Raw genomic sequence first — 26,214 nt, forward strand, 5'->3', positions numbered from 1 at the left:
TACATTTTCTAGTGCCCACAAATATAGCAAAAAGTAGCATGGCACTTACCTCATTACATCTTGTATTGTGATTTGTTTTACGTCACTTAATCTTTAAACACTTTACACAAAAGTATCGGTTTGAAATAAGCCTTTAGTCTGTTTCCGTGTATCCGAAGAACTTAAATATTAACTCCTCATTCTTAGCGCAATTCGCTATTTTATTTTACGCAACTTTGCTGTGACAGTATAAGTTAATTTTTGTTGTTTCTTAAGTATGGGTCAAAGCTTTGGTGACAAATGTTTTCAACGAAATTTCTGAACTTACCAATCCTTTAGCTTGTTAAGTTGTACCCCAATTTAAAGTGAAGGGAAAGTCCAAACACAAGTTGGTTGGATTTCTGATAATATGTAGTGATTAAGCAGTTATTGCCAAAATTGTATCCCAAATTTGGCCTCTTATGATGACGAAGAGGGCGGTGATTACGACGTCACAATGTAAAAACACTTTATTTGTATTGTGTACTGTAGGCCAGCCAACGCGTTTTGGATAGATTAAATCTCCATAAATAGGTAATTAGTAGCTGGTAATGTTTATTTTCATCATACAAATGACACAGATGACACTACATGAAGTAGGAAAGCATTCTTGTTTTACCGCAGTTACCGGTACCTTACTAGGCTAGAGCCAACAGCCAAAACTCGACTGTACTATTGCACTACTCGCTATAATTTTACCTATTACTCTTTACTTGTTTGTCGCAAGAAAAATATTTCATATTTGATTCAAATACTTGTGTCATCCCTATCGTTTATTCTATGGTGACGTAATAAGAACCGTCATCTTAGTCCTAATTAATTGATGAACTTACGGTTTTTCCACTTATTTATAGCAATAATTGCTTAACCGCTACATATTAGTGCACATCCTTCACCATTGTATTTTATTTAGTCTTTGGCGAACTTGTTTATGGACTTCCCTATCAGTTTAACTAGCACAAAACAAAAAGTATCTTACCAGCTAATCAGCTATCCCAAACCCATGGACTTTGTACGTTCCAAGTAAAGGTATTCGTTATAAACTTTGCAGGTTATTGTATAATGACAACACTAAAACAGACTAGAGCCAGAGTAGATGAAAACATTTCAATAGCACGACCTTAAACTCAGGATTTTTGCCATTAAAATGTTTGCATCAACCCTGGCTATAGACTTTTTGCTTACAGTTTGTAGTAAAGTAAGGTATTATGTGTCAATGCGGTAGTTTTAAAATGTTTCTATTTGCGAAAGTAAAAGAAATGAACTGCGACCTGTTGTATAAACAACCGCCGCCCTTGCGCGATTTTTACGGACATATTTAGGCATGTGCGTAAAAGCTGGTATCTTCAAGAGATTTAGAGCGATGTTTTTAGGTAACATGCAATTTTTCGCTAAGATTCATGTCGCCTTTGATATTTTGTTACTGTTGTTAATAATTTTCAATGTGTATTAAAGGGACGATCTCCCTTGCATATTATGGTTATGGGCAATGTTGTTTTCTTCTGTTAATCAAAAAAAAACCTGGCAACGAACAACGAAATGAAAGAAATGTGGTACGAAGTGAAATAGTTTTCGTCAAGCCACGAATATGCGTTCAAGGCAATAGTGGCAAAAAATTGGTGTATGCTGTGAACAGCGAAAAGCAACTGCTGTAAATCAATTGGCAGTGACCTCCAAAGAAGAAAAAGGTTTTCAGCTCACCAAGCGTAACACAAATCAGCCAGTGCCTTAGTGATAAAGCAGCAAGGGAGGAAAGCAGAGGTTAGTTTTAGCTTGGATATACCCGTTCTAACAGCGCTGCATAGATGTTGACAGGAAAAATGGATCGGGCTGTTCTACTGCTAGTTACTTCTTTTTTGTTGTGTTTCTTGCCCGGGGTATGTATTGTCTGCAGCGAATTATTTCCAGGCTGTATTAAAAACAAAAAAATCAGTTTCGTGTCATTAATTGTTTGTTTTGAAACGATTTGAAATCTTTTGCATAAGCATTCAGCAAACTATAGCAAATTACGTATCAGCTATAGTATTACACAAGAGCTTCCTAAATTAACGATATATAAAGTGATTAATATTTTTAATGCTGATAATTTAATACATATAGTAAGTGAATCATTTTGCGCAACGCTTTTTCGACATTGTATACAACCGTCAGTGAAATCACACAGGTTACATTTGTAAAAGCTGTTTCGATGTATATCGCTTTTACACAGGCTTGCTCGCTATGTCGAACCATTAATTCGAAAACTCGTCGATGTGTGAACTAATGAGTCATGTACATAACGAAAGGGGACGGCGTGGTGCAAACGGAAACCTAAACCTATCTTGGTGATATAATTATATTTGTAAATTGTTTAATAACGACAAAAGAGTTATATCTTCGCTTTTAATTAAAAGTCGGTAGGGTGTTGTCGGTCGCGTAAGCAAGCAATGGTTCATTCACTATTCGTCACTAGACTAAAACAGCTTAATTTCGGAATACAGTATTACATCACAGAACTCGATGCCACAAGGCGTGCATGATGAAATCAATGGCACAAAGGACCACCTAAAGCGATTTACCATGCGTCCGAATGTACTAACATTCTTACCTACTTGTTATTGTCTATAACCTACTTAGTACGTAGCTATCTGTGACCACGATTAAAGTGCTTTTAATGCTGTGATTGATATGTAAACAATAACAACGATTTCGAACGTTCTTCAGTTGCCTTTGATAACGAATTCGACTACAATATAGAAAAATATTAATTTAAAGAAGTGGGTATTGACATCCCTGTATAATGGTTTTACTAGAAGCCGAAAAAGGACATTTGCACAAAACTCAGCTTCCTATGATCGCATAATTATAACCTCGTTAAAATATCAGTACTTACGTTATCGGGGCTATTTGTCTTGAATTTATTTCTCAAGAAAACGCTTTTCCGCCTCAAGTAATATTGTTAACCTGTAATTTATAGAAACGTTTTTAAGATCTCGCAAGCTTCGCCAAATCATTCAGATATTTGATGCTTTATTATGAATATTTTAACTCTTGAGTTCATTTAAGTAAAAATAATGCGCAAAAAGTACTTATAACTATTTTGTACTTAAAGTAAAGTAAGCACTTATAAATATCTATACATATTTTTGCACTGTGTAACGTTGTAACGAGCAAAGCAGGTGTTTGCGGCTCAAGTTATGGTTGTGCGCATGAGGTTTTCCTCTGCTGTTTCAAAGCTTTAGTTTTTTGCGGTGAGAGACCGGGAACCGCAAATCTCAAGCCCAATTGTCTCGTTAGTCGTTTTTGAAACATGTCCATTTTACTTTTCCTTAACGACAACATTCAGAGTTTCACGAATAAAACTAATGGTAACTTTTTTTACAGGTTGCTGGATTATTACATGGAGTTACGAAAGGTAAGTAAGTGCCTTGATGAAAGATTTTGCAATGACGTTTCACTGGATGGCTATTGTATAAAATGGACAAAAAACAATATAGTGCAACCACACCATATAAACTGTTTTAAGGACATAATGACTCTGTATAACTCTAAGGCTGCGTTTATACGAAATTAAGACTGATGATTGTTGCTGGAATTGGGAAACATAACAGTTGAACATAAATTGTGCGCCATAGGCGTATGAAAGCTACCTCGTAAAAATTTTCAGTACATTTCACATTTTGTAATGGAAGCTAGTAAATTTTCTTATGCAGTGTAAACATAGCTTAAATTGAAACTTTTGTCAACAGACTGTTTAGAGTCTAGACAGTTTGCTGAATGGCGTTGATTAATTAATTGTCCAGAGACAATAGTGCAAACAGCAGGTTGTGGGAAACTGATCACAGACACCTCTGCCATATTGAAATTGTGAATTGATTACACTTTGAATAGCAAATCATATGTTAGTTTTCATGTACATATTGTGGATTAAAAAGGTCATTGCTGCGTTTTTTTAAATAAAGAAACGTTCTTATGATACTTGAAATCGTTCCTTCAAAATTGCCATGTCATGATTTAGTTTATCAACTGCACTAACCAACCACTGGCAAATTTGGAAAACGTCTCAGGCAGGTGGGGTTTGAGGCATTTAAAACGTCAAGTGGATCGCATGGTTTCTTAGGTTGCCGCCATCATCGAAAAGCGGGCGATTGGGTCCTCATCATGAGCAATAACAAACAAAGTGGTAACAAAAAGCAAATAAATCGTGCATAAGTACATCAGTAACTTGATATTTCTTGCAACCGCTCTCGAAGACGAGGACCAATTACCCGTAATTCCACATTCTTACGTTCTGCAACATATTTGCAGAAAAATATATACCTCTTGAATGTATAGCTATCTGCAGGGTAGATATTGGCTGAACATTTCGTTAACTTATCGACCACTAGGTAATTACTTATTTTATCGAAAACAAAGACTTTTTGTCTGTAATAAATGACATCCTTTTTCCTTTTGCAGATGATCTCGATGTGATGTTTTCTAAATATGATGTCGTGCATCCGACAGTTGTCAACGCTGACGGACAATTTATTTCACATAATGTTAATGATGCCTTGAAAGTCTCTGCATTTCACGAGCAACTAAAAAGAAATCGACGCTCTCTTAGCGTAACAGTGTTTTCCCTTCCTGAAAGCAACTTTAGGCAAATGAACAAAAGTGTTGACATCGATAATGATATGTATTTCGACAACAATAACGAAACGCTACAAGTCGAATCAAATGCCCAGGATTTGTCAAACGTATCTCCTACTTTTAAGCAGCAATCTGCTACAGCTGAAGGTTCTTTTAAGTCAAGCTATATCCACTTAAACGTTCCTGCTTTTGGGTCAAACTTGCATTTGAAAGTTACATCGAAACGACGTTTGGTGTCACCCGGAGGACAATCCGTAATTTTCACTGACGATGGAGGCAAAATAGTGAAGAATTTACAATCTAACTGTTTATTTTCCGGGAAAATATCGCATCATCCGCTATCCAAGGTTGCCATTAGTAACTGTGCTGGATTGGTAAGTGGGGTATATTTGGGTGACCTATACGTTGTATAGACAAGCTGACATTCTACCAACGAGTCAAGTTCTATATATGAATCGCGCACGCATTTGTTTACTTTCAACAAAAAAAACTTTTATAAATGCAAATAAACAGGCAGGCCTCATACAAACTGAAGACGACGAGTATTTTATTGAACCAATCGAAGAACAACATGACTCTGCGTCGCCACAACGTCATGTGATTTATAAAAGATCATCTATAAGACAATCAGTTATCATGGGAAAACGTAAGTGTCGTTATTGCATTACTCAGTAGGACGGGAAATACGCATAATTAATTTTTTCATTCCTTGTGTAATTTTCTATCTAAACTAATTTATTTGTTGTCAAACATTCTGGACCTTTGACTCTGTTGAATAAGTCTGGAAGACTAATCATGTGGCACTCGTAAAATTTTATGCGATCGTAACGGTTTTTTTTTTTGGTAATGAACAAAATTGCATTTAAATGTGTTTTTGTGTGGTTTGAACCTGCTAACATGGGAATTTCAAGCCTTTGACGATAAAAAAAACAGCTGTACGTTTTATTTTCAGCCCTTCGGTAAATGTTCTATTAACATCGACTATCCAATAATAATGTGAGATCAGTTATTAAACGTGTTGCAAACTACCAGAACATCCGCAAATTTTAGCAAATTCCAGTTATTTTCTTCGTTGTTGTGCAAATCTATTCGACCCATGGCGGTTTGTTTTACCCAATATTATGATTACTTTTCGGCTTTTATCATCTTGTTTCTGTCAACTCTCGAAACGATTGTTATGAAAATATGTATGATAGAACTTGTGTGTAAGTCACGGTCTTCTTCTGCTGGGGAGTAATCAGCGCTTTGTCCGACACAACTCAATTTTCAACCTGGCTTGGAGTGTACATCATGACTTACGTGATTGTCATCTAAGTTCTAACGATTATATTGATACCCGTTAACTATACTTTAAAAGAATCGGGATATGAGTCACCGCAATAAGTCATATGTACACAAAATTATCTTTTAATTACGCTGTGAAAAGCTAAGACAAGAGTTCTATGAAAGTTGTGATGACTATATTGGAGGGGAGAAGTAACGTGAGTTGATCGTGAAGACTGCTTCCCGCTCTTAGTTACCGTCTTTATGAAGAAATAATTCAAGCAGAGATCGGATTGCAGTTCTGGTATATTTTCCAACTACATTCCATTCTGATACTTCATGTTGCGTAACTTGTGTTCTGCAAAATTCTTGTTAAATCAACCATACTTTTGTTCAACGATTTCCGCTACAACTTTCAGAAGCAATTTGCAAACTTTTCTGCAGTGCACATCCATTTCTTGTTCTTCTCTGCATGCCGTCGCATAAAACGGAAGAAGATTGTGAAATATTATACATGTTTAACCAAAACATTTTCCGTTTTGGTCAATTTTTGTCGCCTGCACGTCTTCCCCAAATTTGAATTGACCCTAGTGTTGATTTGCTGAACATGATGTCCAAACACTGAGATTTTGCTAAAGGTAAACATGGCTATAATACTGGATTTCTCTTTTTCTTTTTCCTATGTCGGCATACAATGAGATTAAAATCTCGACACTTGCTTTCAATTTGCTTGTAGGCCTAATCACTTTTTACCTTGCAGTCAGATGTACAGAAATTCGTATTACAGCAAAAATTAATTTCCTAGTTAACAGGTCTTTTGTTGACAGGCGAGAATCTTCTTCATTTTCCGTTTAAGATCTTTTTCGTTTCCCTATCCGTTATATTTAGCAGAACAACCTTTCATTTCATCAGAACTTGTACGTATAGGAAACACGTCGTAAAAGACAGGTTGTCTACATCCTTTGGTTTTCAACCTATTGGCTTTTGTTTGATTCGTCTCGCTTGTTGTTCTCTTCAAAATAAGATGGGTGGTAAAAGCTGCAGTGATGTTCGCGTAATTAACCAAACGAATTGTGCAGAGAAGAAACGTTAAGGAGGAGAAGGTTTTGTAACATAACCTTCTGTTAGCAATCATTTTGCCCTCTGACCTTTACTGTAGAATGTAGATAAACAAAGATCATCCAATTCAGCAAAAAGTTGTTTTTTTCCTGGTCAATTCCAACTGGTAGCGGTAATTTTACTGTTTGTTTAACACACAAACCTTTCGAAAACAATTGTATCATTCATTTGACAATTTGAAGATTTTTTTAAATAGATTTACGTTCCTCTTCACGAGAATTGTACACTTGACCTCAATTTGATCACATAGAAATCACCGTGGGAAACGCACCTGCACATAATGACATCACTGCTAGGTGTGTGGTTCGATTTGCTCAACTGATTTTAGCCACCTGTTCTTAATCAATTTAAATTTACGCTATTTACAAACCAGAGGTAAGCCCAGATACGCAAATAAGCATATTATACTTCACAAATAGTAATGTATTTAAGATTGCGTTGGGCGGCAAAAGTTTTTAAAAGGTGGGTTTAAAATTTTCGTACTTAAATTTTACTTAAATAAATTCTCGTAAGTAAACGTTTGGATTTTTACGCCTCAAATACCATTTTAAACGCCTTGATATAAATGTATTCTCATATTTATACGCGTACACTAGCTGCAAAATTATAGTGTACACTTTTGAAACGTCGTGTACAACTTGTAAAGGCCATACACAAAATACGCTAGTATTCACAAATAGTGATTTTAAAATGTCTTACTGCATACACGATATACATTAATTGCTTTGTTTTGAAAAGGCAGTTATTGTGCTTTATCGAAAATCACATGCGTACGACTGTTTTTTTTAACGCAGAGGCAAACAACCCAAAAAATATGTCAAATCCAAGTCACGCTCATAATGTGTACTGTGGCGTTCAGATACCTGTACTGTATATAGCAAAACGCAAAGCCGTAACCTAGTCATCAAACTCGAGTCGCAAGTCAAATCATTACCTTTGAAGACTCAAGTCAAGTCTTTTAGTACAAGTGACTCGGACTCGAGTAATTCGGTTAATAAGACTCGAATCAAGTCGAGTCGATTAACATTCGAAACCAAGCCAAACAGAAAGCAAAAACATGATTTCTATGAACCACAAACGTTTAGGATTATTACAATATTTGCTTCATTTGGCTGCATTAATATGCATTCGTAGACAAGCTAAATTAATTTAAGTTACACTTTAATGTACTCCGACCAAAAAATAGAGATTCGTTTTACTTTAATGCTGAAACGTAATCAAAATGACCTGACTCGAATCAATTCGAGTGATTTCAAACGATGACTCGAGTCAAGTCAAATCATTTTTGTACTTTCTTGGAAAGGGACTTGAGTCAAGTCGAGTCTTTGAAAAAAAATGACTCGAGACATTATTACTCTGGTAAAACGTCACCGGTGGCTTGAGTGACTGTTATATGGGATTGTTAAGAACAAGTTGACTTCGTTCGTTCTACTTCGTTCCTGTTCGATACCTACTGGCACTGCAGCTGTAATGTCCTTTAAGCAACGTATTAACTACACATTTGCTCCTGTGTAGTGGTCCTGGTGAATAGTTTTAAATTCGAACAATGCAGTGTAAACAATAAACAAATGAAAAAAAATCTGTGTGTGTCAATCAAAACTTGCACCAAGGCAAGCTGGGTAACTGTTGTTCGAGTGATGAGAAATAATCCCCGAGTTTAAGTCGCGCTAAGATTTTCGACAGTCCGAGGATAAAGATCTTGATACCATATTCCATTTTCCAACAAAATGGAAAATTATTTTATTTCTCTTTTCAGAAATGGAAATGGCCGTCGAATTGGAACAGCCACGCTTCTTTCCAGACCATGAACCGATAACTAACAGATATGAGTCACTAGATCGGTCTCTTGAAACAGTTTTTGGCATAAACGAAGGTAAGTGCCAGAAAGAGCTGATGCTTGTAGTAGATAACATCACATGCTCATGATTGTAGCGCAGTGTGCGTAAAACGCTCGGACATTATAAGGGTATCTAAAAGCCATATTCGGTTTATGTAATATGTAACGTAGCCAACCTGAAAAATCCGTGATGTGCAGAACATTTCACAAGTTCTTATTCATAAGAATTTTGCTCATCTAAAACGATCAGTAATCCATTTAAAAGCGTGATTAACTTTCCGATAAACGATAAACCAACAAACATTATCAATTGTCGTAATGTCCACCGGGTAGATTTTAAGCGTACAGTAAACATCATAAAAAGACCTTAACAGATCAAAGGATTTTCTTAAACAGAAAATTCCACCCACTTTACCCCTTGGATTTACTGGTAACCCTGGCGATGCCTTTGCAGAACGTGCAAGATAACATTATACTTTACTTGCACGCGAGATCTTTGTTTAATAGCACTTAGTTTACTTTGTTTAATAGCAATTAATAGCAATTATTTTTTAGGAGTTCTCCGAAAAAGCAAACGACATGCTAAACGAAACGACTACAATATGGAAGTTTTAGTTGCTGCAGATTACGAAGTAGTCCGTTTCCACGGCGCCCAGCACGTGGAAAATTATCTATTAACCTTGATTAACATAGTAAGTACGGCGAACTACTTTTTTGTCGACCACATTATTACGTTGTTTATATTTTGTCTGAAGCTGATGTGTTAAAACTTTCCACAAATAAGTAAACAGAAAATTCTAAAAAGGAACGGTTGTGAAAATAAGTATAAATCTAGCTTATAGAACTAAAAAACCAAGTCTTGAAGTCTTATTCTATTGAATTCAAAATACAATATGTTTCGGTGGGAATTTATAAAATATCATGGAATAGTGTTATGTTTGGTTATTTTTTCTTGACCTGCAATTATAATATTTCTATATATTATGTTAAGCTGCTAGATTGAAATTAGCGAATGCTTATTTTCGCCACATATGTATACACAAAACGTAGTTTGAAAAGCAAACTGATTGACACCTCCAGCGAAATCGTAGAATGTGTGGACATGATTTATGTTACACAATTCTCCACTCAAATGGCAACTAATTCGACATTAACCGTATTGTCAATTCCATGTGCAGTGTTTTATTTAATTTTGCGTTTTCCTGCCACTTCTTGATGGATTAAATTCGTCTGTTGTAAATTTTCTACAGGAAACTTTTTATCGCCACAATCTCAAACCTGACGAATTTGTTCAACGTATAGAATGAGTGTAATGTCAAATGTTAGGCAGTTGTTTTCACATGGCGTTCTTGCTACTAGACACGGTGGCATATACATGAAGTAGGCTAGAGTTTCCAGATTGATTCATGTCAAAGAGCGGAATTTGCCACAAAAAAGGGCAAATGTTGTTCTTGGAAGCGCTCAACTTCCTAAAACAAAAAATTCAATCTTTTTCTGCTTAAAGAATATGACTTTTTGGATCGAAAAATTAAACAATACAAAAACTACTCCAATAAGCTATCGTAAAAAAACAATTTTGAAAAAAAGAATTTCGAAAAAGAATTAAAAAACATGTACAGGATGGATAAATTAAGTACAAAACCTTACAAAACAATACATATTATACAAACTTACTTTCGCTAAAACTGTTTGAAATGACACGGATCCATAAGTAGCCCAAAGTCGCACTAAAAGCGCGGAAATTGCAAACTTGAAGTAGGCTTAACTAACTCAGAATGCATCCGACAGCGTTTCGGGTAGAAGAAAAGTCATTTAGTGCTAGGGGAAGATGGGTTTTAGATTAACTGTTTTTGTTTATCAAGGCAAAAAAGCGTTCTCCTGTTTCATGGTTCTTTAAGTTGGTGTATAGGGTTTATTCTGTAACCTATCGCGCCACTTTTTGTAATGGTGGTTCTGCGCCTTGAGGTAACGAAGATAGCCATCTTTTTTCATCGATCATTTATTTGCTGTTGTTCGAACTTGCACGCATGTGGCTCGCTCCATTGTGTTGATGGTGCAATTTGCGCCACTGGAGTATGATGAAGTAATTAAAGAGAAACAGCAGAAACTTCTTTTAAGACGTTGACCACAGCCCTTGTACAGAGAATTTACCATTGTTAAAGCACGGCGCCGTAGTGAGCTCAGTAGCCAGCTATTGGTTTCGAACGGAACTCAAGGCACAAACACGATAACACAAAACAAACACACTCGCGACCAAAGCTTTGAATAAAATAGCTCTGGCTTTTGCTAAAGAAGTTAGGCGTTTACTGAAATTTTGAAGAAAATCATCTCGATATAGAGATATGGTATCTACCATCCGGTGCACTTTGACAGTTTGCGACAATAATCGACTTTTGCAATTTTACTGCTGCCTTGTTTATGGTCAAACACAGTAAAATAAATAGCACAAGCACTAATATATTTGCCTTTTTACCTTTAATGTGGGATAAAAATGTGCTTTAACTGCATTGCGTGCACAGCTAAGATTTATCTCCAAAAGGGAATGGATATAGAGAGTTTTGGATCATTTTTTATATTTAACCGCAGCAATAGCATTTTATGGAGCTTGCAAGTAGCATGCTGGGTATTCCATTTAATCATTGGTTCCCAAAATGAGTTCCTCGGAATCATTGTCATGAAGCTTTGTGAAGAATTGTCAAAGGGTGAAAAAACCTAATTACCTAGTTTTGTACAAATCGTATCCAAACTTTTCTAATTTGTAATAATTCATTTGCCACAAACTTTTTTGTGTGTTTTGATGGGTTCCTTGAAAACTTATTAATGTTGAAGTGTTTCAAAGTTGAAAGAATTTTCTAACAACTGCATAAATGTTTGCATCAATGACATTTGAACTTGCCATTAATGACCTTATTTAAGGAAACGCTTTCATTTGACAAACGTTGTGATCTCCCAGATATGAAACTCGATTCAGCTATAGAGGGGCTACATATACTTGCTTGTATAATATGACAACGTCTCAAATCTCTTAAGCGTCCGACCTATTTTGGTGTTTAATATATGTAAAGGATTTTATTTTTCCAACAATGTATCGGGATTATTCCTGCGGCATTTCTGAACACACATTTTAATAACAAGGTGCACGAATAGACTTTCTCAATACCTGAATAATGTGTTTATAGATGTGGTCATATCTTCAAGTGATGTTTTTAGGATCAGTAGTGTAGTGAAAACTCTTTCTCCAAATGATTTAACTTTTGCTGGTTAATATACGCTTTGTAAATGTTTTCTGGTTATATACTCTTAAGTGCGTAATTAATGCTTAGCCTAATAAAAATCTTATCTATTTAAAAATAGGTATTAAAAAATGCCTAAACGCTGTGAAAACGAACACCAGAATGCCAAAATACTTTCTGGTGCGCTCTTTATTTAAATGTTATAACTTTTGGCCTTCGTTGTAAATGCCTACTATGCAGTAGATATTATGCATATGTTTTAACACAGGTAACGCTCGGTTATAACAGTAATAAACTTTAAAATGAACTTTTTGCAATGAACTCTGTCCAGTAATGAAAACTCTTGTCATTTATTTATATCAAACCAAAAGGTCGATGAAATCTACCACGACAGCTCCTTGGGAGAACATGTAAATATTGTTCTGTCAAGACTCTATCAGCTCGACGCAGAAATGGTAAGATATGTTTATGGTATCATATCACTATGATGTTCTTTTGTGATAGGAGTTATAGTTCCCGTTCATTCAAAAACAATTCCAATTAAGATATGGCAATGTATAGCCACTTAACTCCACTTAATACATGCCATGCCTTTTTAGGTTTTATTTCGTTTAGCCCTTTTCAGATCACCCGGTATATACTGTATCTAGCTATACCAGAATATTATGTGTTTTTGACGTTTTATATTATGTATGAAACGAAAAGTGTTATGTATTTCCATATACACATACGCACACATAGTGAAACACGGCTTTGAGAATTATTACCATGTATACAAAATCGGCTTGCTAAGTTAGACGTGTTTGATATTAAGCAATATTCAAAATGTATAACTGCTATTAATTAGTGTATGAATGCAAAAAGTATGCGAGAATTATCTGTTGCAGATCTAAAGGTTAAATAAAAGACAGCGAAAGGCAGGGCGAACGTCGTCATCGTCGTCGCCGTCGACCATAGTTTTATCTGTAATGAGTAGTACTAAGACATTGTTTTGTCCATTGTTTGATGAATAGCATTAGGCCAAAAGGTAAAACAGCAAAGAAAGTTGTTATGTGCTCTCCAAACATAACTGCGGAGTCGGACATCATGCTCTTTTAGCATTTTCATCTGTTGATCCAACTGTCGTGCTCAGGCCGCGGAGGCAATTCTGTTTATTGCGTCTGGAAGAACACCATAGGGCTTCTGAATATTTTTGCTGGAAAACCAGCAGGTTTAGCGTTTGAAAGCACTTTTCGAAAACTAATCGAATACATTTCAGTTTTTCTCCAAACACCGTTTTTAAATTTAGGAAATTGACTTAATAGAGTGTTATGTTTAGATAGTAGCCAGCATCTGATTTACGGTGACGTCAATAGCCTTTGATTACGCATCTTGTGCAGGCAAAATTACGTTTATCAAGTCTACACTATCACTTTGAACTTATACGCTCTTATGTGAAAATCACATACGGACAAATTTTCGTGCGTGAAAAAATAATGTAAAAAGTTCAAAACTCTTCTTGTGACGACACACATTATAATGAAAGCGTTGCGTGTACTTAGTTTAAAGCAGATAGCTTTTAAGTATATGATCTGGGTTTTTGCTTTTCCCAAGAAAAAGTATTTTTAGAATGGATTATTATTAATTGAAGCTTATTAATCCTTGTTATAGTGAGATTTGCCTTTCAATGCACTTCTCCTACCAGTTTGAAGAAAGTATGCACATATTCGGTTATGAATATGATGGTAGTACGAAAACCATTACAATTTAATCGGATACTGCTATGAGTTTATAAGTTTATGCCAACAGGTCTTGGGCATGTGTTTCAAAATTACGTATATGTGGCTTGGCTGGGCCTTATCTAGCCAATCAAATTAATATTTAATCTTGGTTTTGACTGTGAGCTGAGAATATTATTTGTGAGAAATGTTTATCGCCAGATTTAAACCAAGTACGTTTAAACGTTTTGCCTATCTTGTCCAAGCCGGTTGATCTCTGACATTTTAAAATAATTAACATTATAAACAAAGAAATAAGCACTTTGAAAGATATCTTTAAAAATATAATTGATTTCGCTTGTATAAAGTTGCATCGCGAATTAAAAGTCCGATTTTGTTATTTTGGAAATGTTGGTCTTAAAACAATGCATTTGTCACTGAGTCAATCAAGCAGAGGTAGAATCGCTGCGCGGTAATAACACACGTGTTTACCAGCATGTCCAGCACTGTCTATATTCCTGTTTAGCTTCGTTGGACGGCAAACACATGCTCGTCTTGACGAAACATATAGTTCCCAGTCATTAGCTAAACCTTCAGGAAGAGCTTAAACGTCAACCCCAGCAAACTATTAGTCGTCTGCTAATGTATTGCGGCTTGTGCCGTTATTTAGGGTAATATACCTCTGAATGCGAGAGTTCTAGATATTGCTAACCGCGAATACAATTAAATCATCGTATGACTTCGGGTTACCTTTTCTAAACACCAGCCGTAGAATGGTATATTTGTCAGTGAAACAAGTTATTGCTATGACAATTTTTGTACAAAATTGGTCTGTTAATTAATTATTATTACTCGTGCGTGACCACCATTAAGTATGTTTTAATTCATTTCATGGAAACTATGTAACCAGTTTGTTTTTAAAACTGTTTTTGATTACGACTTCAAATTGAATTTGATAAATATTTATGTATATTAACTTCAGATAATGATGTTTTTCATCAAAACTAGTGTTAATAAACACGCTTGGTAATACTTTAGCTAATGATTATATCATACCTTAAAGCATAATTGAACCTTGAAATGATATGTCCCTTAAGAGTTTCTGCAATATTTTCCATACATACAGTCGGACGGATTGGTAATCACAAACAATGCACCGGCAAGCTTGGTGAACGTCTGCAGGTGGGCTAACGACATGGCTCACGACGACCCTCCACCACACGGTCGTGTGCATGATTATGCCATATTTCTAACACGAAAGAATTTCGGTCCTGCCGGTAAGTTGGAATATAATTTGCTACATTTTTGTGAATGTTTTATGCTGAGGAAGTCATTTACTGAAAGCAAACAAGTCTTGATCTTTATCAATCGAACCTGAACAAAAGCATTCAATTGTTTCATGACGATCATATGTATATCTATTATGCTTGCATGTTAATTAATTGGCACCTTTTGTTTCATGTCTGAAGATGTGGTGGAAAACGACATAAGCGTAGTAGGCTATTTTGTATTGTTTGACAAAAGGGTTTACTTTTCTCCGTTGTGTAAGAGTATAGAAACTAGAGATGGTATACCGCATGAATTTTGGCCTTTTCATTCATACTTTGTAATTAATTTCATTTGTACACACTTGCTCCACAAATCACATAATTGTCTAAAATAAGTTAGGGAAACGACTATTTGTAGTTTCCGATTAATTATATATCTTTTCAAAGATATATACAGTGTGGAACTGCAGTTTTTATAATCCTAACTTCGTCTTTAATTTTTCTAGGTTACGCCCATGTGACCGGCATGTGTCACGCGCAACAAAGTTGTTCCCTGAACCACGAAGATGGGTTTTCGTCCTCATTTGTTATAGCCCATGAAACCGGTCATGTGTGAGTGCTACTTATTTATAGTAAAATAAAGTTTATAATCAAATTTAAAACAAAATACTATATTTTTTAAACAATGCTATATTTCATGTTTATGATAGTTGTTGACTATTATTCTTTGGTTACATTCGCTGTTATTAGTGTATATGTCTCTGAGCAGGTTAGGAATGGAACATGACGGACAAGGAAATAAGTGTGGTGACGAAACAAGCATGGGTTCTATAATGGCTCCACTAGTTCAAGCTGCCTTTCACAGATACCATTGGTCTAGATGTAGTCAGCAAGAACTCAGAAGCAAAATTCAGTATATTTTGCCATGACTTTAATATTTCTGAAGTACCAATTTGTAATTAACTTATGTTTCCACATGTAGGCCACTTTAAATGCGCTAATATATGACCTTTTCTCTACTGTTTTTAGCCGCTTTACCTGTTTGTTGGATGACCCTCATGTCTTAGATCGAGATCCCATACCAGTTTATCCAGGTGTTTCATATTCCTTGGATGATCAGTGTAGATTCAATTTTGGCCAGGGTTATCGTCGATGTACTGCTGTAAGTATATGCATTAAACAGTTTGTAAATGGACCAAGAATGCTTTTTAGGTAAATGAGTTAAAGGAAAGTTTTGAGCAAACTTTTCGTTAGCATAATAGCATATGTTTCTAATGTAGACAACAAACCTCGTGAAATAACGTAACGAAAAATTAACTGCTCAGAGGCTAAGCAATGGAAATTTAGGCCTATGTATTGTGCAGTAGTATGTAATATGGGGGAAGAAACACTAGCACCACCATATTACATTCTACTTTGTGCAAACCGGTTACCGCTCTCGTACAAGCAAATTAAAGAAAGAGAGAATATAAAACCATCGACTGCATTCCAAAAATAAAAATTTTTTGTTACAAGTTTTCTTTTGGAAATAGTAAGGACAACTTTATCATAGTCAAAGAAGGTAAAATTTACACGCGGTTAGTTTTTCACGTTAGTTTAATTTAATGCGATGACGTAAGTAGGCTACTAGCACATAATTTTAAATTTTGCTCCAAGAACAAATATACATAAATTAACGCCTGTCAGCTTGTGTGAGTCCAACACTTAAATCTTGCCTTTGAGATGTGTGAGGTTATGTTTCGGATTTGTGGGGGATTGTATTTTACCTCTGTTTATATACTTTAACTTTGACTATGACTCGAAAACCAAGATCTGTCATACAAATTTGTATTGAGAGTCAGTACAGTATATAGGCTACGCGACGGTAAACAGCAATCTTAGCATATCTTATACAAAGAAGATAATTTTTAGAAAAAAGTTTTGAATTTTAAGTTATGCAGGTAGTATGACTTTTATCCGTTTTTGCAATTAAACAAATTTAAATCCTTTTCAGTTTCCACAACAGGATGTTTGCAGGACACTCTGGTGCAGTCACGACGACAACCCAATTTTCTGTAAAACAAAGCAGGGCCCTCCAGTAGATGGGACAGAATGTGGAGAAAATAGGGTAAGACGTTAAAAATGATCATATATTCGAAGCAGAAAAAACTTGAAGACCAGAAATTAAGTTGTTATAAATTCCCTTTCTTCGCTTATCGGTTTAATGATTTTAATTACACTTTTTCATTGCCTTACGGCCGGAAAGAATTCCTGTGAATTTTGACGAAAGTATACTTTGTAAAAGAATGCATGTTGCAGTGGTGTTACAAAAGTCACTGTGTTTGGAGAAACCAACGCCAGACGGTAGTTGATGGCAACTGGGGTCCTTGGGGGAACTTTGAAGACTGCTCCCGATCTTGTGGAACTGGTGTAATGTTTAGGAGAAGACGATGTAATAACCCAGCGTAAGTTAAATAGTAGTTTCTTTCACATGTGCCCAGTGGCGTATTTAGGATTGCATTGAGGGGAGGCCAAAATTATTTGAAAGCTGTTTGTAATATTTCTGCCTTTACCTACTCCTCCCCCCGCCCAAACTGCGCGCGTAGCGCAAAAAGTTTGAGCTTTTACACCTCAAACAACACTTTAAAATGCCTCGAAAGAAAATATATTTCCATATTTGTACGTACAATAGCTTCCTATTTATTGTGTACATTTTCGAATCGCCGTGTACAACGATTTTTGAATGATCGAACAACAAACCTAAACAACAATTTTGAAACGTCGTATACTGGTCTATTTCATGTTTTCTTATGGGTTATATTGCTGATAGGGAGTCATAAGAAAAGAATTGTGATAAATCAAAAAATAAATGCGTAAAAAGGCCCATGGCTCAAAAGAGTTGGGTTCGTGAAGGGGGAGGGGTAGCAAAGTACGCTAGTTCATGTGTGTGATTATTTAATATTACTGTACTAGTATTTAATATATTTACTAGTAAAAATATTTATCACTAAATGAAAGCATCTTTGTGGTTTTAGTGCTTCATAGTGAAGCTTGTCTTTCTTTAGTTTGTTTGTTTTGTTTGCTACTTTAGACCTTCCCATGGCGGCAATAAATGTCTTGGTTCTGATGAGAATTTCGAACTGTGCAATAAAAGAGCTTGTCCCGATAACCGGGACTTCAGAGCTGATCAATGCATGTATAGAAACAATGAGGTTGAGTACAACCACCTTAGACACAAATGGCTACCCTATGAGCCATTGAATGGTAAGTTTAGCCAGTTGATTTTCATAACTACTAGTTTCCACCCAGGGCTGGCCTTAGCAAGCACGGGGCCTAACGTAAGAACTGATGGCGGATCGCTTGCCGATTTTGAGTAATTTAATACAATAATAAAAATGATATAAATATGAATACTTTCCAAATCAACTCCCATCAAAGCTTTGCTTCGTGATATATTTTTACCAAAATATTCTCTTTCGAAAAAAAAATTGACAAACAAACCTGGAATTTGTGCAAAATAAAAACTAAATCGTTATTTTCGTTTCGGTGTTTTGCAGCGCGAGACTAAACGCAGTCGCATCGCTCGCATTGACCTAAGGTCGGCTCTGTGTCCACCACTTAAATTTAGTCAAATTTGATGTCAAAGCTAAATATGGTTGCATGGCATTCCCTTATTATACCTAGTCCAACAAAGCTTCGATGTTGATTTGCTCAGTGAGCGCTGGTTTGCAATTGTGTGGCCGTGTTCGATGCCCAAAAGCGCAGCTATACACCGTTGATGAAATACCTTTAGGCAAGACATTAACGACACTTGCTTTTGTTTAGTGGTCCTGATAAACACTTCCAAATTCGGGCTGTATACAATAATAAAAAAACAAGTACAACATGCGCGTATCAATCCAGACATGCACTAAGGCTAGCTTGGTAATTGTGGCTTTAGCAATGAGGGATCATCGCCGTGTTTTAGACGCGCAAAGACTTTCCTCAGTCTGTGGCTGATAATTAAATGATACTAATACTATACCATAACAATAACCTTTTTCGTTGGCAGTGGACTATAAATGCGAACTGTATTGCGTATCGAAGAAGACCGGAGATATTGTGACGATGGGACAGCAAGTTACGGATGGAACCTTGTGCAGTTACGATGATCCCCACGGAGTTTGCATCAGGGGCCAATGCGTGGTGAGTGAATGCAAAGTGCTATATTTTATCCAAAATATTGGTATAAAGGTAAACGTTGTTTTTGGCAACGCTATCATCGTTGGAAATTGCTTTAATTTAAAATGTACTTAAAAGTTAATCATCATTTATGGTAATGCTTAGTATAATCTTAATGTTAATTCTTCATTGTTTATATATAGAATGTCGGTTGCGATAAAGTAGTTGGATCAGTATTAAGAGAAGACGATTGTGGAGTTTGTGGAGGTGATGGAAGGCAATGCCGGAACACACAAGATCGATACAGTAGAAAAGCCAATCGAAAAATAAACAGTAAGAGAAAAAATCAAGTGTTTAGCTAGAATACTGTTTTCAAGCTATCTGTATAGATGGGTGCAAATATTTGTAACTTTATACGATGGGACGACTGTTAACGTGAAAGTGTATTAAAGGCACAAATTATAGTTAGTTTCGAAGTTAACACAACGGTAATTATAAATTTCTATCTCTGAGGCCAACAAATCTTGATTTCTGTGTAGTGCAGTCTAGTTTTGCCAGTTGTTGAAATTTTTTATCTAAATTTGTTTGTGTGAAAACGCTTATTGCAGATTACATTAAAGTGCACAAAATTCCTCAAGGAGCGCGCCACATAAGAATTACAGAAGTACCCTCCAGTGACAATAGCAATATCCTTGGTATGTAAGTTTAGCCCGACATTGTTTTTATATAATCGTTATGAATACGGATATTTCACTCATGGATTTGATTGTTACAATGTCGAATTTACCGACAGCATTAAAAGATCGCACAGCCAGGCGCTACTTTTTGAATGCAAGAAGCCATCGAATACCACAAGAAGATACACCATACAAGTTTATTTATACCGGGGCTATGTTCACCTATGACAACAGGAATGGAATAGAATCTATATCTGCTCGTGGTCCTACACTATCTGACATTACCGTATTGGTAAGAGTAGATTTACTCTTGAAGTTACATTATCCATAAATTAGACATATCGAATATTTCAACTGTATTTATATAGGCTAAACAAGAAAAAAAACTTTACAATGTTGCATTTCCTAACTTAGATCATGGCACTAGCCAGCGTGGTATAAGTCTAAGTTTCAAAACACTGTAAGATTTTGAAGAAGTTTTGTATTTTCAATATACACGGTTGCAATGTTTGTCATTGACGTTAACTGTATACGCGTTTAGAAAAGCGTTGTTTTTCTGAATGATTGCATGTTCAAATGTTTGATGAATACGGTAATTATATAAGTTAGAAGAAATACTGTTTCTTTGGTAATCAAAACAACTTATCGGCAACAGATATTGGTACGCCGTCGTGGAATACCTGTCCAAGTTGATTATAGCTACATTCTTCATGCTGCAAAAGATGCTCCTAAAGCACGTGACACGTATCGCTGGGTGATCAAACCTTTGATGCCTTGTTCTGTATCTTGCGGAGTTGGTTACAGGTGTATAAGTCGTCTGTGAAGTGTTTATGATTTTGCAGATTGATGGTGTTTGAAAGCAAAATGACAATAATGTTTAATATAATGGTTTTTATTTTTGACAATTCTGCAGAAAAGCGAAATATGGATGCAAAAATAAATCGGGAAACAAGTTTGTTTCCAAAAAATATTGTCATGGGCGGCCACCACGTTCCGAAAAGAAACGATGCACGATCGAATGTGCAACAATGACCAGGTTTACATGCAATCAATGTTATTGTTCAACGACATTTTATCAATCAAATTTGGAAAATATAATGAAATGATACTTTATTAACAAGAGGATACTCTCATACAGATGGACTACTGGAGAATGGGAAGAATGTTCACGAAGTTGTGGTATTGATGGCATCCAAGAACGCGCTGTCCGATGCGAGGAAGTTGAACACGACAGACGTACTAGCACAGTCTCCGATATTAGATGTATCGGTAGTGATAAACCTGCAATTCGTCGGTCTTGCCAACCGGCACCGTGCCCGGCGCTGTGGCGCACAGGACCCTGGTCAAAGGTAACACAGTTTTAGCCCTGAAAATACGTTCTACAAATTAGAAAACGAAGTTAACGAATTAAGAACTATTTTGTGGTGCTGGTGCTTATTAGCTTTGATAAAGTGAATATTTTTTTCCTTTGCATAGTGCTCAGTGACATGTGGTGAGGGAATAAAACGCCGCCAAGTGCGTTGTAAGGCCCATGGAAGTGGAAGAGGTGAACAATCCGGTGATGTTTGCGACGAAGAGAAGCCCGTTGGATTAGTAACTTGCAAAGCATCTCCATGCGACTGTAAGTTGCGCATGGATGGTCGTGTTTGCTTGATTTGAAAGTATAACAGGTTGTCTTGGGATTGCTGTATTCGTTAATATGATCTTGATTTCGGTGTTAAATTTGACTAAATTATTTGTTCACTTCATTTTCATTTCTCGGGATCGGGAAATTAAAAGTATGCACTGCATGCAAGTAGTTTGGTGTTTTTTCATCTGAGATACTAACATGTTATATTTCTGCTTGTAATATAAATATATTTTCCCTTTCATATTACGGTTAGATGGGAGTGTTGTTTCTTCTACTACCACATCGCCTCCTATTACTACATCTTTTGAAGGTATTACCAATTAAATTGTCTACTAAAATTAACCTCATTTGGACTCATGTACAAAAATAAGAACATCCGGTGTCCTGTTTAATTACGATATATCTTCACCTTCGATCATGTTAACTGCAGCACATGTGATTGTTTGCGAAAAATGTTGCAAAAGTTGTATTTGTAATCTTCAGCGGAGACCTGTGTAAGGGACAAGTCCATATTTTGTAAAGTCCATTATGAACTTTGCTCCCGCAAAAACTTCCGAGACTTGTGCTGCCTGTCGTGTAAAGGCTATGATGGAAAAGATTTAATTGCTAGTCAACCAGTTTTTGATAGCGTTGTTGGTGTTGCAATTCCGGAGGAGAAAAACAATTCCCAAATTTTGCACAACTTTTCTATGCAGGTAACATTATTGTGATGAAAATATGCTGTGACGCATTTTTCGAATTTCATTATGTGTGTACATGTACAGTATATGTGTGATAAATTTATAATTATAAGTATTGTACTTTATAATTCTTGTGATTTCTAGGATAAAAGATCAATCGTATCAATAACATTAACAAATTCCTTTGAATTTGTAGAATTTAACAAACCATTCAACGACCGAAAAGTCGATTCGGGCACGGACCAGCAATGAGGAAAACGAAACGGTGCATCCTCCGCTTATTCAACTTCCAATCCCCAGTACAGAGGTTGATGAAAATGAAGTCTCCGAAACCGAAAATCTGGATGATGATTTTGTTATTCCAGAATTTAGAGCGCTTGAAGATGATGCATTAAGTAACGCGGAAACCGACCTGAGCGGCGTGGAAGAAGCAGAAGAGACCATTAATAACCTCGAGATTGAAAATGATATTGCTGGAGAGAGTGATAATGAAGATGACAATTACTACGGTGACGACATGACAGATGATTACGTAGATACTGAAAATGATATGCAAGAGTACAGTTTTATTTTATCTGAGCGCAATGAATCTGAAGCGCGGCCAGTGGACACGGGAATGGGCGTCATGCTTGCCAACATGAAGAACACATCGGTAATAGCGTTTTACTTAGTAAATAACAGTAATAGTCAACTGCAAGAAAGACGGAAAAGGTCAACTAATCATATTACTGCAAAATGGAAAGGATGGAGTGATTGTGACGTAAAAATATGTGGTGTGGGGAAACGGTAAGTGATTTCACGTTGCCATCTGCTGAAATATAGAAGTTTGGTTTTATGTGATGTTGTTTAATATATTACTGTTTTGTAATCTTTTTAATTGTCACAGACGATCACTGTACGCTTGCTGGAATGAAGTGGAAAAAAAGTGGGATGATTCGTCAGCTTGCGCATACAAACCAACTGAACTCGTTTGCGTAGTGCCATGTTATACAGCACCAAGGTATATTGTATTTAACGATAGGTAAATGCTAGCGTAGCCTGCCGTATTGATAATGTAGTCTTGACTGAGTTTAAAATTATTAAAGTGGAACTAAAATCATTTTTAACCTATTTTCTAAAATACGATAAAAATACGTCGATTCCGGAAATGTAAACGAAATCGCTTTCGTTAAAGAGTTATTGGCAAAACCGTTTTCAAAAATCGGTGTGGAGTGCCGACGTGACATCACCGGGGTTGTTGGTGTTCGAGAATGCTTCAAGCGCATATCCGATCAATAAAAAGTTGCTGTTGCAAGACACGTTTCGGTGAATTTAGTGTTCGTGTTGGACAGCTTTTTAAAATTTTTTGATAATGATTGATTGATTAATTATAAAAAGCGTTTTTAAGTAAAATGTTAACTGTATGTGCATTGTGTGACCTTAGCTCTAGGTAGTCTAAGCCTAATCCACAAAAACTATTTGCAGTTTTATTTGACTTTTAGCTTTTCAATAATGTTCATAAATGCAAACTTTTAGGTTTTACCAAAACAAAGTAATGCGCGGATACAAAATCCCCCGCGCAGTTTGCAAACTTTCCAACCTTGAGCAAAACATCTATTTTACAAAAAGTAACTTCAGCCTACTATTCAAAACACTTTTTCAGTCAACTGTTGGGTCTAGTACAAAACCACCTGACATCACGAATTGAGTAGAAGAGGTCCAGTATACGAAGTAACTAATATAACACGTGGTTCTGCACTTACTGTTATCCTACCTTCCTGTCTACTTTTCTGTCTAGTGGCTAGCTGCTTTTCACTCACGGTCCTGCTACCTGACAATTAAGTCAACTTTATTTTTAGTCACTCAGGCAACTGCTATTTTGTTCAATATTTTGTTACATTTGGCAAGACCTCAAAGTTTGCATTTATGAACATTACTGAAACGCTGAACGCTAAATAAGCCGTATAAAACTGTATGTAATTTCTAAGGACAGGCTTAGACTACCTAGAGCTAAGTCCAGACAGTGCGCATACAGATAACACTGTTTAATTAATAACGCCTCTGATACTTAGTCCAGCATCCATTGCTGAAAACATATACAAAACAATGTTCAACTGGACTACTAAATTCGCTGAAATGTGTCTAGCAACAGCAACTTTCCATTGATCGGATATGCGCTTGAAGTATTCTCGAACATCAACAACCCTGGTAACGTCACATCTGCTCTCCGCACAGTTTTATGAAAACGGTTTTGCCAATAACTCGTTAATGAAATGAGATAGAAAAATTTCGTTTATATTTTCGGAATCAGCGTATATTCGTCCTTTTTTCAGAAAATAGGTTGACAGTGACTTCAGTTTCTATTTAATTACCGTGGAAAAGAAGTTTTACGCATTGTTTAAGTTTTTATCCCAAAAAAATTGTTTTTAGGCTGTTGGTAAAATCGTCAAGAAATCTCGCCACTATCCGGCCAACATTGGAGTGCCGAGAGATCACGATGCTGGCCTTTCAACCAAGGACCATTAGGCACAAATGTCGAGGAATCAAACCACTTAGAAAAAACCTTAATGCTACGTTCAAAAATCTGTTAATGCGACTTTCTTTTTCATTGAAAAGTGATGGGTTTGATGTCGCGCAAAATGTAAACAGCAAATCAAAAACTACTTCATAGCACATTGTGGCAGACCTCGGAGGTTTTTTCGATTTTATTCCACTGTACACACGGAAGAAAGTTCTAAAATCAACAGCGATGAGAAGTTAAGAGTATTCTTCCATCTGTCAGGTGTTCCCGACATGAGTATAATTCACATCCAGCCATTAAACGCGCTTAATGTAGTGGCTTATAACCTTTATTCCACACGTATTTTTTCCGTTTCTATAGGTTTCAGCAAATTACGGATTGTTGTTGCACGGCAGGTTGTGTGTGCTTTGCGACTATTATTTGCGACCCTCTACATTGATTACGACTCGTTGTGCGTTCGGAGCAAGTCTTTTAATTGTGCTTTGTTATATTTAATCGCACCTCTTTTGTGCTATACCAGTATTATTGTGTTTCAGCATTCATATTTATGTTTTTGGTAGTAGTTTTTGTTTATAATGCCTTAAATTTTTACTTCTTATTATCATACGTTTGCTAGCTTTCTCAATTTATAGTTGGTAGTTGGCAATGGGAAAGATGCGTAACCGTAACCTTAGGACCTTTGGCATAGGAGCTAAATTATATTTTATTACCATTTAAAGTGAAAAGAATTTATTATATCTTCTATTGAGCAACCGCATGTGTCTCTTTACGATAAGTAATGACTGTGCCAAAAAACTGTGTTTCGTCAATATAGAAAAATTAGAATTGTATTGCGAAAAACTTGTGCTTTTTTAAATTTAGACGTTTACTTGCGCTGCTACTAAAACATTGCCTATGGAACCATAGCAGTAGGATACCGAGTACGTATTTTTTACTGTTTCATTAGCCTATATTTTTGTATTCGTTAAGATTTGCTTGAAACTGTAGTAGTCGTCAGTATAATAGTTCCGCGGAATTTACACTTATTACATATAGAAATAGTAGATGAATTGCAGTCTTTTTGAGCTTGTCAAAATACAACTTATTTTTATATTCCTTTTTATATTTAGTACTTAGTTTGAAGGTAAATGGCCATTGTCCATCGAACGATCACGGGTAGAGTGCAAAGTTAAGGATTTTGTAGGCCACTCTTTATAAGCAAATTAGTCGGTGTACCGTGTTACATACACTCATACACCTATATAGGTACTTAAGTTAAAAAATGTACATTCTTTATTTTTTAATTTTCTCATCTTTCTCTGCCAATTCACGGATTTCGATTTGTGCGATTATGCCAGTTGTCAACACGCATTTGTTTGTGTTGATGAAGTTGAAAAAGGTTAGCTATGAAATTACTGATTTATTGACAACACAGAGTACTTTCAGGACACTTAGAATAGAGTGGGATAAACAGCTCGCTCAACCAAAAATCTATTCTATCCATTCTATTTGCTGAGATATTTTCCATATCGTGTGCAATGTACATGGGTAGTTTACGCTTT

General features: G+C 36.0%; 1 protein-coding gene across 2 annotated transcripts; it reads left to right on the plus strand.

Moving 5' to 3' along the window:
* The first annotated feature begins 1,588 nt into the window (after positions 1-1,588).
* On the plus strand, positions 1,589-25,779 carry LOC143468759 (A disintegrin and metalloproteinase with thrombospondin motifs 3-like). Of its 2 annotated transcripts, XM_076966135.1 has the most exons (27): positions 1,591-1,895; positions 3,382-3,412; positions 4,456-5,003; positions 5,143-5,275; positions 8,768-8,884; positions 9,404-9,540; positions 12,453-12,536; positions 14,905-15,055; positions 15,553-15,658; positions 15,816-15,959; positions 16,076-16,208; positions 17,040-17,153; positions 17,345-17,490; positions 18,117-18,289; positions 19,077-19,210; positions 19,390-19,519; positions 19,795-19,881; positions 19,980-20,155; positions 20,519-20,667; positions 20,777-20,899; positions 21,002-21,212; positions 21,340-21,484; positions 21,747-21,803; positions 21,977-22,188; positions 22,370-22,959; positions 23,060-23,173; positions 24,583-25,779. In XM_076966135.1, exons 1-27 carry the CDS (start codon positions 1,824-1,826, stop codon positions 24,821-24,823), a joined length of 4,458 nt encoding a protein of 1,485 aa, XP_076822250.1. In that variant the 5' UTR covers positions 1,591-1,823; the 3' UTR covers positions 24,824-25,779. The 2 variants fall into 2 exon arrangements, with proteins under 2 accessions (XP_076822251.1, XP_076822250.1); XM_076966136.1 differs by lacking the exon at positions 21,747-21,803 and having other exon boundaries at positions 1,589-1,895.
* The last annotated feature ends 435 nt before the right edge of the window (positions 25,780-26,214 follow it).

Source organism: Clavelina lepadiformis, chromosome 8 (genome assembly GCF_947623445.1).
Source record: "Clavelina lepadiformis chromosome 8, kaClaLepa1.1, whole genome shotgun sequence".
Lineage (NCBI taxonomy): Eukaryota > Metazoa > Chordata > Ascidiacea > Aplousobranchia > Clavelinidae > Clavelina > Clavelina lepadiformis.